Raw genomic sequence first — 16,327 nt, forward strand, 5'->3', positions numbered from 1 at the left:
TTGAACTGAACCAGCTAAAGTGTGAAATAATGTATCTTTGGGTATGTCTAGTAACTCGGGGGTAGAAAACGCTTGTAATCAACTGTGCTGTAAATATGCTGAAGCTTTTAACTCTTTGACTGCCTGCTTTAGACATACAGCTGTGAACTTTTCCTGTATTTTCCTTTGCTTCCAGTCTTGCTACTGTCTGTACAATCTCTTTGAATATTGTTGGAGAACAACTTGTGTCTCTGAATATCATTGTAAATCTTCTGCTGTCTTATTTTTTTAATCTTCTGGTTTTTTCCTTTTTTTCCTGTTGTCTTTTAAAACACTGATTAAAAAAAAAAAAAACACTAATAAAAGATGTCGATGAACTCCTAACCTTCTTTCTGCTCGTACTGGTTTCCTTCAACCTATAACCTCCTGTGTCAGTGTGTCTGCTCTGCTAGCACAGTCAGCACGGCTACTCTCGAAGGGGTGTTGAATCACTGCTGGGGGTGGGCGTCAGTCAGCCATCCCAGGGTCGATATCGCTGGTCGTAAATATTTAACCGCCCACAGAAAGCGGGCTGATCCATGGCACCCGCAGTGGAGCCCAATGATCATGGTAAATAGGGCAGAACTGCACAGTCGGCCAGCATACTGAGCTGTAGGTGTTCTGGCAACACGGTCCATAGCACTGTGGACCCAGTCCATATGTACTATTTTTTATTATTATTATTATTATTATCATTATTATTATTATTATTATACTGCCCTGCAGTGGACTGGAATCGCCATCCAAGACGGAACTGGCCTCACGCTCCATGGTTCCGGGATAAGCTCCGGGCCACCATGACTCTGCATGAAATAAGCTCTTATGGATGGATGGACTCATTTTTTTAAGTTCATTGTTCACTGTAAAGACTATGAGTTTGTCCCACGCTAGTGGTGACAACTGTGTTCTAGCCTCAGGTACTTGCCTTTCACTTCATTGTTTACAGTTAACTAGGGACTTGGCTAGAGGATTGGTGAACCAAATGCGTTAATGTAGGGTGCAGTGTCTGCCAACACCATATGGACAGTAAAAATGATGTGAGCCACTCTCACTTGACCCACTATTTGTGTTTGTTGGTTGGGTTGTCATGTGATGCGGTCCTGTCACGGTCCTGCCGCTGACCTGCTCTCTGCGTGAACGCCATGCGGTGCGATTGGCCTCTGGCTTGTGCCGAAACCGCCTTCCGTTGATCCCCACCATCGCTGGTTTCTGAGTCACGCTGTATTTGTGTCAACCAGATATTATGTTTTCTATCTTTAGACCAAATCAATCCCGCTTTTCCGCAAAGCATAAGAAGCTCTTGGCTGCATGCGCACGTGTGTGCGCCCGTGAGCATTCACTGCTCTTCATTTTTTACGCTTTGTTTGACCACATGCAGTGCTGTTGATGTCAGTCACTGGAAATGCTAGGCGCATTATGTGATACTCTCACAACTTAATTGATGCCCCTGAATGGAAATGAGAATGATTAGCCGATCACGTCTTCAGATGTGTGGAAAAACACCGACTTTTGGAGTAATCTAGAAAAGTGCTGCACGTTGTGGCCTCCAGCAGGCGTTTGTTCACACTTCTACACTGACGACTGTGGAATTCTGCATAATTGCAACTTTTCCCTATTATTCTCCTTGATAAAAACTGAGCTTAATGGAAACATCATAATAGTGGTGGCGGCAGGGAGGTTCTCGCTAATGCCTTAACATCTTCTTTCAAGCAGCAGCCCAGAGCTAAACACATCCTTTTATTTCAGCATCTTTTACTTCAAATAAACATCTTACCTCAAATAGTTATTACAAAATTTACCCAGAGTATCAATGGACACATCTTTTTAATGTTTTTTCTGTTTTTTTAAAGCTACAGTATATTAGAAAAAAAGATGGGTGAGTTTGCTCACTCAGTGCGTAAATGAAAAAGTTCACTCCTAATAATCACACACTGGAACAATAAAAATACATTATTAGCAATAAAAAGCCTCCCAGGCATGACAAGCACAACGCAAAAGAGCCACACTGACGCTGTTGTTGCTCCCATAGATACGGCTGTTGCCATGGGCACCAGGAAAGCACAGCTCAAGGATTTTCGGGATAGAGTGAGTGAAGCGTCTCGGTCCTTAACAGTGGGTTTTGTTCCTCTGCTGGTGTGGTGTTTCCATCAAGGGACCCCTTTCTGTCCCAGTCATTCCTGTCCACATGGTTCCTCCCTCTCACAAATGGGCTTTTTCACCATGGACAAAACGGAACCTGCCTCCATAGTCTGATCAGTATGAATGAATTGCCCTGTCCTCTCTCTTTATAAAGCAACACATTTTATCTTTGAGTTAATAATCCACATCTCTTAACTTTTCAGTAGTCCAAGGGCGTTGTATGGCAAATTGTTCTCCAAATAATTAAAAAACTAATTTTCTAAAATACTGGAAATGTACTGCAGGGTTTAGCTTCAAAAAAAAAAAAGTGTATTGGTTTTCCAAGTTAATTCAGAACAGAATGAACATTCGATGTCATCTGCTGTCTCGCCAGTAAAATATGCTATTTATCTAAAGTCGTTTTTACTGGAGACTTACAGCCGATAAAAGGGCAAAAACTACTGGGGCAGGTCTGCATTGGGTATCTGGTGGATGGATTTTCTCACTGTCCTGAAAAGTTTTCCTTGAGAAATGTTAGACAAACATTGAAGCCACTTTTCGTTTATAAGTCTTTATAAAAATGCTGGCTAACTTCTGCAATAATATTTCTGCATTATTTTAAATCCAGAAGTGATCTCTTCAGTACATACATGAATATGCCCATATGCTCAATCCATGAATATTGAAGCACAGCCGTTCTAAACTATTCTTTTTTATTAAGAAGTACAAAAATTATTAGAATCGTGAAAATGAAAAGCACTAAGTCCTCATCATAAGTCATAATTGGAACTGTAAGTAATCTTAATCATTACATCACAATCAGTAAAAGCTTAATAGTACAGATATCTCTTAATTTATTTGTTTGTTAGATTCAAAACTTCCTGTAAGTTTTTTTTAACTTATTTATTCAAATTTCATTAACTGCTTCTAGAACACAGGGTCACTGTGTCCCAGAGCCTATCCTGGAAACACAGGGCAAGAGACAGGGAAAACCATCACAGGACTTTTATTTTGTTATCTTTTGCTAATTGAAAATTTGACTTATGTCTTCTCTAAAATTGCTGGAAACAAGAAATAGATGTTTTCCACAACTTGCTATGCAATGCCAATTCTACACTGATGTTCAGCCTTTGTAACTCTCTGGCCCTTTTCACTTTGCTTTTCAATCCCCATGTAACCAGCAAAAGCATAATAATGAAGACATTCCCCAATTTATTCACCAGATAGGTCCTGTAAAAGCCTTGGATGTAGCTATGACAAATAAAAAATGCACCATAAGATTTTTAACATTTTTATTAACTTGAAGCTGTGTTAAAATTAAGTCTAAACTGAAACTGACCAAAACTAAAAATGCGTAGTCTTCAGATTCAGTGCCAAGTGTTGATTGATTTATCCCATAAACGTGCAACATTCCTCATCTTGTTCAAGTGAGTTGAATTAATCCGGCTTTGTTCTGTTTTTGTGCGTTTTACTGCCAACTAATGGCTGGGTGCAGAGACATGCAACATTTGCTCCGCAAGAAACAGTTTCAACTGTGAAATTTTGAAAGTGAAGAAAATGCAGTAAAAAGAAATTAACCAAAAATTTTTGTATCTTAAAAAAATTGTAACTCGAATATTAGAACTGGGAAGTATCTCCACCAGCATCTGAGACAAAATTATTTGTATATTTCTCCCGGGAAACTCCCAACTCATAATAAACATATCATAATCGTCCCATTAATTTGTGATAATATTTAGTAATATTCAGTAAAAAGTAACAAAATGTGAAATTCACTTATTTTGTCAATAATGTAACAAATAATTAGCTAGAAAGTCACATCAGTCTGGAATTTCTGAAATGAACCGCCTCATATCTTTTTCAATATTTACTGTATATAACACTGTAAGTTGCTTTGGAGAAACACATCTGCTAAATCAATAAATGTAAATGTATTTTTAAATTGGGGTAATACGCTACACAATTCTGAATGTCAGATTTCTGTGAACAAGAGTATAGTCATTTGATTGGTACTAAAATCCTCTTATAGAAATTCAAAAACTGTTCACTTAGAGAGTGTTTTTCAATCTGTCTTTACTTTTCTTAAAAGAACTAAAAGGTGAATAGTTATTACCAGTGGTACTATGTGCTTTCATTTTGTTTTGGGAGTTTGTAGTGTGACAGAAGCATCTTCTCAGATCAAGAGAACCAGGAAGCTCATCCACAGTTAACTATAGAAAGTTAAGCAGTTAACCAAAGGTTGATTTATAACTTGTCTCCCCCCCCCTTCATTTCCAGGCGACACCACGTACCTTGACATCTTTAGGGAATTTTCGCACATGGCGTCTCACAACCCCGAAAAGCTGAAGCGCCGCAGCGTACATTTCCGACACTCCTTCAGGTAGCTGGAAGCTTCTCCCCACCAGGAGTCCCGCATCTTACTTGAAGAGCGCCAATGTCACTTTTCGGGAAAGGCTAGAAGGGTTTTCCCGGACCATCCAGTTGAAGACAGTGTGGTATTCTTCTGCACCTTCCTTTTTGCCAAAATCGCTACGGCACTTGCCAACAGAGAGTCTCTTTCTACTGTGATTGGGCTTATGTTGAAAAATCATGATCAACATTTTTCCCCCTTTTTTTCTTTGAATATCACCACTGAAATCTATAATTGAAAGAGACGCCACTTAAGCACATTTAAAGTGCTCTGACCACTCCTTACGTGACTACACAAGTGACTTAAAGGACTATTAGCTTATTTCCAGTGAAAACAAAATAATAATAGGTCTAAATTAGACTGCATGTCACGTTTGATACTAATGAGAAGCACATGCGTAATAATGCACATCGCCTTTTATGGGAGCTGGAGGGAGACTGAGCCAAAATGTCATCAGAGGTATGGGCATAAAATAACCCAACTTGTCAAAAATCCAACTTCCATTACCATATTTGCCTATTTTAATGCAAATTCTTTGTAACTTGTGTTTTTGTGTGAGCTTTGTGGGGATTTGCAGGACTTTTCCTCGTGTTTTACTTACTTGTTCTGTACATTTTTTTTTCTCTGACTTTTAAAGCTTTCTTGGTGGCACTAACAGTTTCAATAGAGTTCATGTCCAGGGGTGTGGATCTTACCCTCTGAAAGAGGGCTTTAGGCCGCATGTCTGAGAAGGGCAGGACAGTGGAAGATCCTTTCATGTTTTCAACCTTTCTTCCTCAATAGACAGCATATTAAATGTATCTTAATGAGGCTAAAATGAGAACAGGCACAAAATAATGCAGCGGTGGACGTCGAATAATTCGAATTGCTAAAGCAAAGGCGCTTAGATGGTGCCTTACAGTATGGGAGGGCAATAACACTATATTACTGTGTCCATGGGTGATGATCACATATCCTGTATTGATATTGCATCAGGAATAAACAACAGCCTCTCCGAAAAGCTGTCTGTTAAATTAGCTGGTGTTTTGGCATTTAATCACTCATTCTCTTTCCCTGATTTCAGCCTGAAATGTCCATGCAGGTAACCGTGAAAGGTGTCCGTCCCATACAGATGTGTTTCTGATTACGTAAAAATGAAGTAGGCCCGCTGTCCTCTTATATTTTAACCCATAAGCATTCCTATTTAACCAAGTCTCCTTTACATTTTTATACTCTACAAAGCATGCCCTCATTTCTTTTTGCATGTTACTACCTGTTGTTCATTTTCTCTCTTTTGTCATGGTGACTATGCTGGTGTAGTCAGTGTTTTATGTGTCATATTTGTATAAAAAATGCTAAAAGGGTATATGAATACAAATAATGTATTTAAACATTTAGAAGCAAAATGCTAATATATCTCAAATTCATGGTATTTTGTCATACAGATGTTGATGGCCTCTTGGCAAGCCTTTGTTTGAGATGAAAATAAAGAATGATTTTACTATACTTGTGCAGTCCTCTTTTCAGCTGTTGTCCAAAGTCTTATATTTGGATTTTGATAAACTTCTTTGACGACCCTTTGGTGAACTTACTAACCTTGCAAAGTCTTGGCCACACTATGGAAGATGCCTTAAGGAGGTGTGATGCACGGTTTTCTCTTTTTTTGCAACACCAGCAAGAAGAGTATAAACCACAACTGCAAAATACTATTAAGACTAAAAATAAGTAAATAAATAAAACTGAAATACAGCTTTGAAAAATTTCAAGAGAATTGTGGACAGACTGATTTTCCATTTAGCATAATATTTAAAGGAAGTGAAATCCTCATAGCTGTAATTATGACATCTCCCATGATCATTTTACCTGGAAACTTATTTTACTTTGCAACAATAGTAACCACAGAAGTACGGTGTGTCGTATTGTCAGAGACCTAGAACACATGTCCCAGTGAGGTAGAAAGCAGAGAAAAATAAAGGAGGGGATAAAAGAGGAAAAGACTGAGAGCATTGTGTTGTCTCAATGTTTTTTTGGAGAAATGAGCTGCATGTAAAAACAAAGCCCTCTTAAACACACTAAATGCAAAAAATGAAATGTCATTAAATGCCATCATTTTCAGTTTTCTGGCAGTTCATCTCTAACTGATGTAAGGCGTTCATCCAAATCCCTGAACAGAGAGGTTCCCTTTGAGTAAAATGCCTCAGTCCCAACAGCCAAAGACTAAAGGCGTTATGTGAAGAAATGAATGACACAGATGTGCGGAGAGCTCTACACCCAACAAATGAAGAGTTTGGTTTCTTTCCCAGTGTTCACAGATGTCAAACAACAATTGATTATACACACACACACACACATTTTCTGAGCCGCTTGTCCCAGACAGGGTTGCGGGGGAACCGGAGCCTACTCGGCAACACAGGGCGTAAGGCCAGAGGGGGAGGGGACACGCCCAGGACAGGACGCCAGTCCGCCGCAAGGCACCCCAAGTGGGACTCGAACCCCAGACCCACTGGAGAGCAGGACCTGGTCCAACCCACTGCACCACCGCGCCCCCCTACAATTGATTACATTCTACATTAAAAACACTCTTGCACTCTGCTTTCTCTCACTCTACTGGAAGCGTAATTGCATCCGATCTCACAGCATTATATGTCACAATAAAACTCTTGAGTTCTTGTCAGGTATGGATTGATCTGGCATGGCATGAATCTGTGAAGATGGTGGATTTTAAGGTATGTTTAGAGCAGCAGATTAATTGGGGTACTTGAGTTTGTGGTGTTGCTGTATTTGTTTAAGGTGAAGGGCATCTAGCATGTGCGGAGAGGGGTGGGTCTGAGACACCAGACTGCTTTACTTTCTACTTTATTGCTTCTGAGCTGTTCTTGTTTTTATATCTACTCATTTAGCTGATGCCTTTCTCCAGAGCAATTTACAAGGTTGATCTACTTACAATTACTTAACATTTATACAGTTGGGTAATTTTACTAGAGTGATTTAGGGTAAATACATTGCCCAAGGATATTACAGCTGGAGGTGGGATTCAAACCTGTGACCTTTAGGTCCAAAGGCAGCAGCTCTAACCACTACAGTACTAGTTGCCCTTTTTCTTTAAAAGATGTTGCAGTTTGTGACGGTTTAAATTTGTTATGCAGACAAATGAATAAATATATATATTTTAAAAACTAAAAACGATTACAAAAAGTTGGAGGAAAGAGAAGAGGAGGACCAGCAACTAGATGGGTGGAATTAATTATAGTGGAGGACAGAACTTTCTAGAGGTTATTTATGTAAGAGGTTGCGAAGAGCTGACATCTGCCTGAGGGCACTCAACCAAAAAAAAGCACATGAAGATGAATGTGATAATGATGACAACAATGATGATGGAGAAGATGAAGAACCACAACTCTATTGAGTAAAAACTGCTTTCTAAAACAAATATTAAGACATTCTTTTAAAAAAATGTTATATCACTAGGAAAAATAAGTTTAATATTAGCACTGGAGGAAACATCTTAATTAAATTATTCAAGTATAAACTAACACGTCATTAGTTATTACAGAACCTACAATTACAGCCACGTGTAGAAAAGGTGCAGCACACTTGTGCTCCTTTAGGTGCCAATAGCGGGCAGAATCATTTTCTTTTTATTTACAACTGTTCCCGCTAGTGGTACTGGGCATAAACCTACATCATTTAATCTCATTTGTCGAATGTTGGATTATCTATTTGTTGTTTTCGTAGGGCTGCTATGTGCATCTTGATCACATCACATTTTTATTTGGTAAACCGACTTTAAAAAGAAAAAGTCTGCACTCAAACAACAGCACAATACACGTTGAACGGCTGCTAAAAACGTCCCTTCCGTGTTCCTTTACTGTACTTTACAGTGGCAAGAGCTCATTTATAAGATTTTCCGGGTCGCTGTCAATGTCCTCCGGAAGCAGTAGGCAGTCGACGCCTCCCCGAAGCACGGCGGCCATGTTGGAACAGAACCGGGGGAAGGAAGCGAAATACGACGAGCTCTCAAATTTTCCCACTTCGACACACACGTAGTCCCATAAGGGTCGCACGGTTGTCTCCATAACAGTTACACGTCGTTTGAGCTCCAGATTCATCGAGCGTCACTTCAGCGGGCCGCTTTGGGAGGTGGCAGGACGGTAATGCTAATACAACTCTGCATTCGCGGCTGTGTGTCTTGACTTGTGTGTGTACCGGAATCAATCTGCGCCGACGCGTCTGCACCTGCTGCTCTTGAGCTGGTTGCTTGAACGAAGGTTCGCGTTGTTTCCTGTGCACTTACTGTCGCTAAGTTCTAGTGACTGAACGTTTCTTGAGTGACAGTCGCCGGTGGCGGTGTCGCTCGAAGCGGGCAGAGCGCGGCCCTGCTGGGACTGAGCTCGGTTGTGTGGTCAGACTAGAGGTGTCAGTCAGTGTCAGTGTCAGCGTCAGCAGTGCTGTGTGTTCGCTTCGCAGTCGCTCACCGCTCGGTCTTGTATGGCCCCTATTTTATGTAGCTGTTACAAGAAGTGAAGTGGTGCGAAGCCGGCAGGCGCGTTATTATGCTTAAACAAGTTGTTGAAGTTGTAAGCAGCGGTGTGTCATGCAGTGTGTCGACTGCCTGCCTTGTCTTGTGTGTAAAGACTGAGCACTGTGTGTAAACAGTCCCAGTGTGTAAAAGAGTGGAATAGTCCTAGTGTGAGCTGTGTAAACAGACTGACGGAAGTGTGAGTAAATGCTTTGGGTGTAAGCAGTGAGTGAACCATGTGTACACAGATATTGTTACCAGTATTGTTTGTCTGACATCTTTGTGTAAATGAAAGTGTTGGATAATCATGATCTTTACAGTGATTTACCCATTTATACAGCCAGTTATTCTTACTGTATCTGTTCCAGGTAGATTCCAGACTTTGTTTTTCACAAATTTCAGGCCTAAGTATGTGGCTTACCTGTTGAAATTCCATAACTTAATTTAGTTAAATCGAATGTCGTCTATTTCAAAGGTCGAAAAGTGACCGTGGAGTCAGCTTCACTATAGTATCGATTATATGTCATTGAATTTCCTGTCTTTTCAGATGAGCAACAACAATAATAAGAGGGCACCAACGACAGCGACACAGAGACTAAAACAGGACTATCTTCGCATAAAGAAAGACCCTGTGCCTTACATTTGTGCAGAACCTCTCCCATCTAATATCTTGGAATGGTAACACTTGATTTGTCCCTATGAAACTGTATTATTGTTAGCAGTGTGTGTCCAGTCAAAATGTTCTTTCTCATCTCCTCTTTAAAAGAAATACTTTATGTAAAAGCTCTTCCTCTTGGTACTGGAAATAATTGTCATAATTAGGAATTAAACAGTATTTTTCTTGCTGATTTAATTTGTGAATGTATGCATATAGTTTTAAAATGAGAGAAGGCTTTTAGAAAGGATTGGATATGAATAGCCATTTTTTGTATAGAATTATGAAAATGCACTGTAGTTATGGTGAATAACGCTACATGTGCCAGTGAGCACAATTCACTTTAACTCAGAGGAAGTGAAATTCTCTGTACTGACAATGATGCCTGACTGTATTTATACCTGTTTTAAATAATGTGATTGAAGTACACAAGAACTGTCTCATTTCTCTAGACTTCAGTTCTATATTCTCTCTATTTTAGGCATTACGTTGTTCGAGGACCAGAAAAAACACCTTATGAAGGTGATTTTTTTTTTTTTTTTTTTTTTTTTTTTTTTTTTTTTTTTTTGTAATTTGTTTTGTTTTCACTTTTTAATGTTGACTTCTGATTTGATGCTAAGTGGGTAGCTGTAGTTCTTTGCATATTTTGCTGGGAGAAAACCTTCAAAGAATTAAGATTTGTCAAGTTCAAAGCTGGGAACGCCAGAAGCCAATTATTGTGTTCTGTGTTTGTGAAGGTGGTTATTATCATGGAAAGCTCATATTCCCACGAGAATTTCCCTTCAAGCCTCCCAGTATCTACATGATAACACCAAATGGGAGGTTTAAGTGCAACACAAGGTAAGGACAGATATTCTTATACCTTATATGCTAACTTATACTATTATATTGGGCAACGGGTAGTGTAGCAGTTAGACATGCTGCCAAAGACTTGAAGGATCCAGGTTCAAATCCCACCTCTTGCTCTAGTACCCTTGAGCAAGTTACTTACCCTGTTTTATTTCTGTAAAATTTTTAAGCAGTCTTTTGCTATTTTCACTAGTCTTTCCTGGAATTACTTTTTTTATGAATGTAATTATTCCTTTCCATCTCCAGGTTGTGTCTGTCTATTACTGACTTCCATCCCGACACATGGAACCCTGCCTGGTCTGTGTCCACCATCCTGACAGGCCTCCTTAGCTTTATGGTGGAAAAAGGTCCTACCCTGGGCAGCATTGAAACATCAGACTACACGGTAAGAATTTTCAACTCTCAAAATTTCAGATTTGTTTGTCCAGTTATCTCATTCCAGAGCAGTCATTGTCTTACAAAGGCATATGCAGTTGTGTAACGAATGGCCATCTTGTGAGACTTCAGACGTACAGCACTCAGTTTGTACCCAAAATGAGCTGTCAGCTCATACTTATAAGAAGTGCCTGACAGGAACAGAAATTTAAAAAAAAAAAAAAAAAAAAAAAAAAAACATACACACCTTGGTAACATCGAGCAGCACAAAAGTGAGGAACTTTGCCCCATGTGTGTCTGGCTTTTACCACGCAGTTCAGTTGTCTTTGTACCTTTTTGCCTGCTCTTGTGACTTTTTAATTATGGCATACAACCATCTCTCATAGTAATAATGAGCCTTAAACCAAAAAGTTTTACAGAAAGTGCTAGAAGAAGAGGCAAAGGAAAGCCTTCGTTATCACTTTAAAACCTGACATGCTAAAATGCATGGAATTCTCTTAAAGCTATATTACCTCTGACTGACTGACTGCAATTTGATTTTCAATTCTTTTGTTGCAAAGGATGCTTTACAAATCGCTCAGGAAAGAGGCATTACAGTTGTCAGGAATGATTACAGGAATTACAGAATGGCTTCATTAGATATTTAAATAATTGTAACTTTCATTTAGCATCCGTGAATGGAGCTTCTGAAAGCTTTTAGAATAAAGGGAAGCAAAGAAATTCTAAAGCAATTTCAACGAGTGTCATTACTTAAACTGACAAAGCGAGTAGCGCTGCTGTCTCACAGGACCTGGGTCATGTCAGGGAATATGGGTTTGATCCCCGCTCAGTCTATGTGGAGTTTACATGTTCTCTCCGTGTCTGTGTGGGTTTCCTCCCACAGTTCAGAGACATGCTGTTCAGGTGGACTGGTGACTCTAAAATCACCCATAGTGTGAGAGTGACAGAGAGAGGGTATGTTTCACTGATGTATGGATGAGTGACCCTAAGTAGTGTATCTAGCAGTGTAAGTCACCTTGGTGAATAAGATGTGTGGGCTGATAACACTACATAGAGTTCATTGGAAGTCACTTTGGAGAAAAACATCTGCTAAATGAAGTAATGTAAAAGAACAATTAAAAAAACAGCATGTCATCCTAGAAGCACAGTGCATGATTTGGGGTACATCATGGATAGGATAACAGTTCATTGCAGGGTGGTCACACACACTTATTCACTTACACATGAACGCTCTCAGGACCATTTAGAATTACCAGTTCTGTGAAACATATCTTTCAATGCAGTGATAATTGTTTCTTTTGGGTGACAGCATATAGCATAGTGTTTAGAGCTGTCACCTCTTGTCTCAGAGGTTGCAAATTTGAATCCCAAGTTATAAACTGCTTTGAGGAAAAGCATCAGCTAAATTAATATATCTAAATGTTTTAAGAGAATTCACTTTATGGAACAAATTAAACTCATTATGCCAGGAAGCCGGTAACAGTTTTAGTGTGAGCATGTGTGCAACTTATAGTTTTTATTAGTAAATAAAATGTCTTACTTTAATGATGACATTCAAAATGTCCATTTCTTGTGTTTTAACCGCATATGCACCAGATCACAAATGTGCTAAGTTGCATTTGCTTTTGCAGTGCATTTAGAAAACTGTATAGTCATAGCTCATGTAACAGTAGTGTTTCTCTGTCCTCAGAAACGACAGCTTGCAGCTCAGAGCCTGGCTTTCAACCTCAAGGACAAAGTGTTCTGTGAGCTGTTTCCGGATGTTGTTGATGTAAGTACGGCCATCAGTCAGCGCTCCCGCAGTGGAATGAGCCTACTCATATCCAGAGTTTTTGTGTGCAGACTTTTTTTTTTTTTTTTTTTCTCCTCCCTCTTCTTCTTTTCTTTCCCAGAACTCACAGGTTCTTGTTAAATGTGGAAGTGTTTATATTGGGAAAAGTTGAACCCAGGTTATTTTTCTGGTTTGATGTACCAGGCAGTAATGTATGAAGTCTGACAGTTTGGCATACGCCACGTCCAGTCCCAGACTTGACCTGGGTTTAATCTCTTTTATATTGACTTCCCATACAGCCAGAGAAAGATTTTACTTTCTAACCACCCAAGATATCCCTGCAGCAGGTACTCAGTCACTTTGTAATACCCATAATCCACTGACCTCTGACAGTGCTCCACTGTGGTGTGTGCTAATGTTGCACCAACTTCCCTGCAGGAAATCAAGCAGAAGCAGGAGGCCCAGGAGGAGCTAAGCACTAGACCTCAGGCGCTGCCGCTCCCGGATGTGGTGCCAGATGGGGAGGCTCACAACGTTCAGAATGGGCTCCCGGCCTTGAATGGGCACTTACCCGAGGTTGCCGGTGGTAACCATGCTGTGCTTCAGCAAGCCAACCGCAACCATGGACTCCTGGGAGGAGCCTTGGCAAACCTGTTTGTCATCGTGGGCTTTGCAGCTTTTGCCTACACGGTTAAGTATGTACTGCGAAGCATAGCACAGGAGTGAGAGAACACCAAAGCGGAGGGGTTTTCCTGTTCACCCAGAGGAAGACCTTAAAACCAAGCAACCAACCAGGAGGAGGGTGAACCTGTGAGACTGAAGGGAGGAGGGGACTGATACAGGGAAAGCCCTTCACAGGTCCTTTAAACACATATATGAAGAAAACAAGTCCAGCTTGTGGGTATTGAGAACGCCTCTGACATGTCACGGTAGCGTCACTGTTTTTTGTCATTGCTCATAAATTTAAAAAAAACATGAACAAAGATGTCCCACATATCACCCCTGGCCAGCTCCAAATTACCATGCAAATGTATGCATTTACTTTATGTGTTGTACAAAGTGGAACAGGTATGTGAAAGGATTACTGTCAGGCCAGGTTGGAACCTTGGTTTTGTCAGCACTTCATTTAAATCAGTTATTTTTTATCAACTGTTCTGAGAGAGTTTTTCTTTTTTTTTTTTTTTTTTAAACTAACTATCCATTCCATGCTTGGAGCGATTACTGTGCTCCCACCCTTTGTCTTTTTCTTTGTTATATAGTTGCAGGAAACTTGGTCAACTGAAAAATGGGTCACAGAATTTGAAAATGATGGATCTCCATGCTTGTAAGACTTCCCAGATATATGTTGCATTATTTTGTGTTTGAGAATTGGAAGTAAATGCAAATTTATGGTCACAAATTGGTTTAATATTTTATCCTGACATTACTGGCCTGAGAAGCTATATTTTTGTTCTTTAGTCATGTTAACAGCTGTGGGACATGCATCTGAACAGCTCCTTTTTGAATTCTTTGGATAATAAATTAAGTACATAGATATACCCCAGAGAGAACACTTTATTGTGCTTTCCCTGATATCGGCATTGGAAATTTTAATTCAGGCCACCTCAAGTAAGTCCAGTGAGATTTTTTTTAAATTAAACATCACTGTAATAAGTGTTTTTTATAAAAGGCGCCTTCAGGTGCAATACAACACTAAATTCAGATTACCATATGCAGACTGAGTGAGAACTGTGTTCTTAAGATGATTATCACTTGACTTTTAGTAAACAATGCTTGATACGGATACATTAGTGTTGGAGTGTTAAGGTGTAAACCTTTGTGCAATATTATTTGATGGTTTCGAGTAAATATTCATACAGTTGTACTGTCTTGTATGTTCTGTGAGTTTTTTTGGTTCTTTTTGACTTGTGGTGCCAGTATGATGCCACTGTCCATTGTAGTTGGACTGTCAAGTGAATGATGAGTTTACTAGTTCCTGCTACTCAATGCACACGCAAGTCCTGTGTCATTCATTGTAGGGCGTTGGTCCATGGTTGTATGCCATGATAAAAAGTCACAAGTTACATAAAGCTCCCTTTAAAAGTGTATTCATTACATTAGGCTATGGTAAAAATTTATATACCACTGTTGTAAAGTATTCCTGGGCCAATGACCGTTATGTCTACATCACATTTCATTGTCTCTGCTTATAGCACAGAGCAAAAGGCTATAGAGTACTGAGCTGCCATTACCTACATTCACATAGTCTACACAGTCAGGTTTTATACAGCATTTACAAAGTTCTTTTACTCAAAGACAAAAGCACCTTACGACCAGTTGACAAATGAGAAGAGGTTAAAGAGGAAAAGCCAAGCTGCAGACACTGATGTCACTGCTTCAGCTCATTTTCATTTAGGAACATCAGTGCATCTTGTACAGTAGTATATTTCATTTATCTTTAACTACACTTCAATTACTCTACTACACATTTTAGTAAATATAAAAGAGAATCTTGTTTTTCAGCAATTTATGAGTAAAGGACTCCTTGTCTCATTTACCCCTGCTGTTGGACCCTGCTGAAAGGTAAGTCCATCCATCCATCCATCTTCCTCCGCTTTTATCCGGGGCCGGGTCGCGGGGGCAGCAGTCCGAGCAGAGTACTCCAGACCTCCCTCTCCCCGCACACCTCCTCCAGTTCCTCTGGGGGAACCCCAAGGCGTTCCCAGGACAGCCGGGAGACATAGTCTCTCCAACGTGTCCTGGGTCTGCCCCGAGGCCTCCTCCCAGTGGGACAAGCCCGGAGCACCTCCCCAGGGAGGCGTCCAGGAGGCATCCGGAACAGATGCCCGAGCCACCTCAACTGGCTCCTCTCGATGCGGAGGAGCAGCGGCTCTACTCCGAGCTCCTCCCGGGTGACTGAGCTCCTCACCCTATCCCTAAGGGTGCGCCCAGCCACTCTGCGGAGGAAACTCATTTCTGCCGCTTGTATCCGCGATCTCATTCTTTCGGTCATGATCCAGAGTTCATGACCATAGGTGAGGGTAGGAACGTAGATCGACCGGTAAATTGAGAGCTTCGCCTTACGACTCAGCTCCCTCTTCACCACAACAGACCGGTACAATGACCGCATTACTGCAGACGCCGCACCGATCCGTCTGTCGACCTGCCGCTCCATTTTTCCCTCACTCGTGAACAAGACCCCAAGATACTTAAACTCCTCCACTTGAGGGAGCAACTCCCCCCTAACCCGGAGGGAGCAATCCACCTTTTTCCGACTGAGAACCATGGCCTCGGATTTGGAGGTGCTGATTCTCATCCCCGCCGCTTCGCACTCGGCTGCAAACCTCCCCAGTGCACGCTGCAAGTCTTGACTTGATGAAGCCAACAGGACCACATCGTCCGCAAAAAGCAGAGACGAGATCTCGCGGCCACCAAAACAGACACCCTCCGTTCCCTGACTGCGCCTAGAAATTCTGTCCATAAAAATAATGAACAGAATCGGTGACAAAGGGCAGCCCTGGCGGAGTCCAACATGCACCGGGAACAGGTCTGACTTACTGCCGGCAATGCGAACCAAGCTCCTGCTCCGGTCATACAGGGAACGAACAGCCCGTAGCAACGAGCCCCGAACCCCATAATCCCGAAGCACCCCCC

At 40.9% G+C, this 16,327-nt stretch overlaps 2 protein-coding genes across 5 annotated transcripts in view; both read left to right on the forward strand.

Moving 5' to 3' along the window:
- The window catches only part of acap3a (ArfGAP with coiled-coil, ankyrin repeat and PH domains 3a), a 103,557-nt gene extending 97,715 nt beyond the window's left edge, over positions 1 to 5,842 (forward strand). Inside the window, exons 25-26 of one of the 4 annotated variants that reach the window (XM_029246123.1) lie at positions 2,048 to 2,103; positions 4,414 to 5,842. In XM_029246123.1, the coding sequence (XP_029101956.1) occupies positions 2,048 to 2,103; positions 4,414 to 4,482 (125 nt within the window). In that variant the 3' untranslated portion in view covers positions 4,483 to 5,842. The remainder of the gene's footprint in view (positions 1 to 2,047; positions 2,104 to 4,413) is intronic. The other 3 variants (XM_029246124.1, XM_029246125.1, XM_029246126.1) reach the window with 3 other exon arrangements.
- A 2,635-nt stretch (positions 5,843 to 8,477) lies between these two features.
- Positions 8,478 to 14,544, forward strand: ube2j2 (ubiquitin-conjugating enzyme E2, J2 (UBC6 homolog, yeast)). Its single transcript, XM_018760201.2, has 7 exons — positions 8,478 to 8,676; positions 9,592 to 9,722; positions 10,181 to 10,221; positions 10,437 to 10,539; positions 10,795 to 10,933; positions 12,614 to 12,694; positions 13,133 to 14,544. The coding sequence occupies exons 2-7, from the start codon at positions 9,592 to 9,594 to the stop codon at positions 13,418 to 13,420; spliced, it is 783 nt and encodes a 260-aa protein (XP_018615717.1). The 5' UTR covers positions 8,478 to 8,676; the 3' UTR covers positions 13,421 to 14,544.
- The last annotated feature ends 1,783 nt before the right edge of the window (positions 14,545 to 16,327 follow it).

The sequence above is a fragment of the Scleropages formosus genome, chromosome 19, assembly GCF_900964775.1.
Source record: "Scleropages formosus chromosome 19, fSclFor1.1, whole genome shotgun sequence".
Classification (NCBI taxonomy): Eukaryota; Metazoa; Chordata; class Actinopteri; order Osteoglossiformes; family Osteoglossidae; genus Scleropages; species Scleropages formosus.

Excerpts from the sequence above, each read along its gene's own strand:
- ube2j2 (XM_018760201.2), top strand. The coding sequence starts at position 9,592 with ATGAGCAACAACAATAATAAGAGGGCACCAACGACAGCGACACAGAGA. Across the intron at positions 9,723-10,180 it reads CCATCTAATATCTTGGAATG|GCATTACGTTGTTCGAGGAC; the intron begins GTAACACTTGAT and ends TCTCTATTTTAG. Across the intron at positions 10,540-10,794 it reads AGGTTTAAGTGCAACACAAG|GTTGTGTCTGTCTATTACTG; the intron begins GTAAGGACAGAT and ends TTCCATCTCCAG.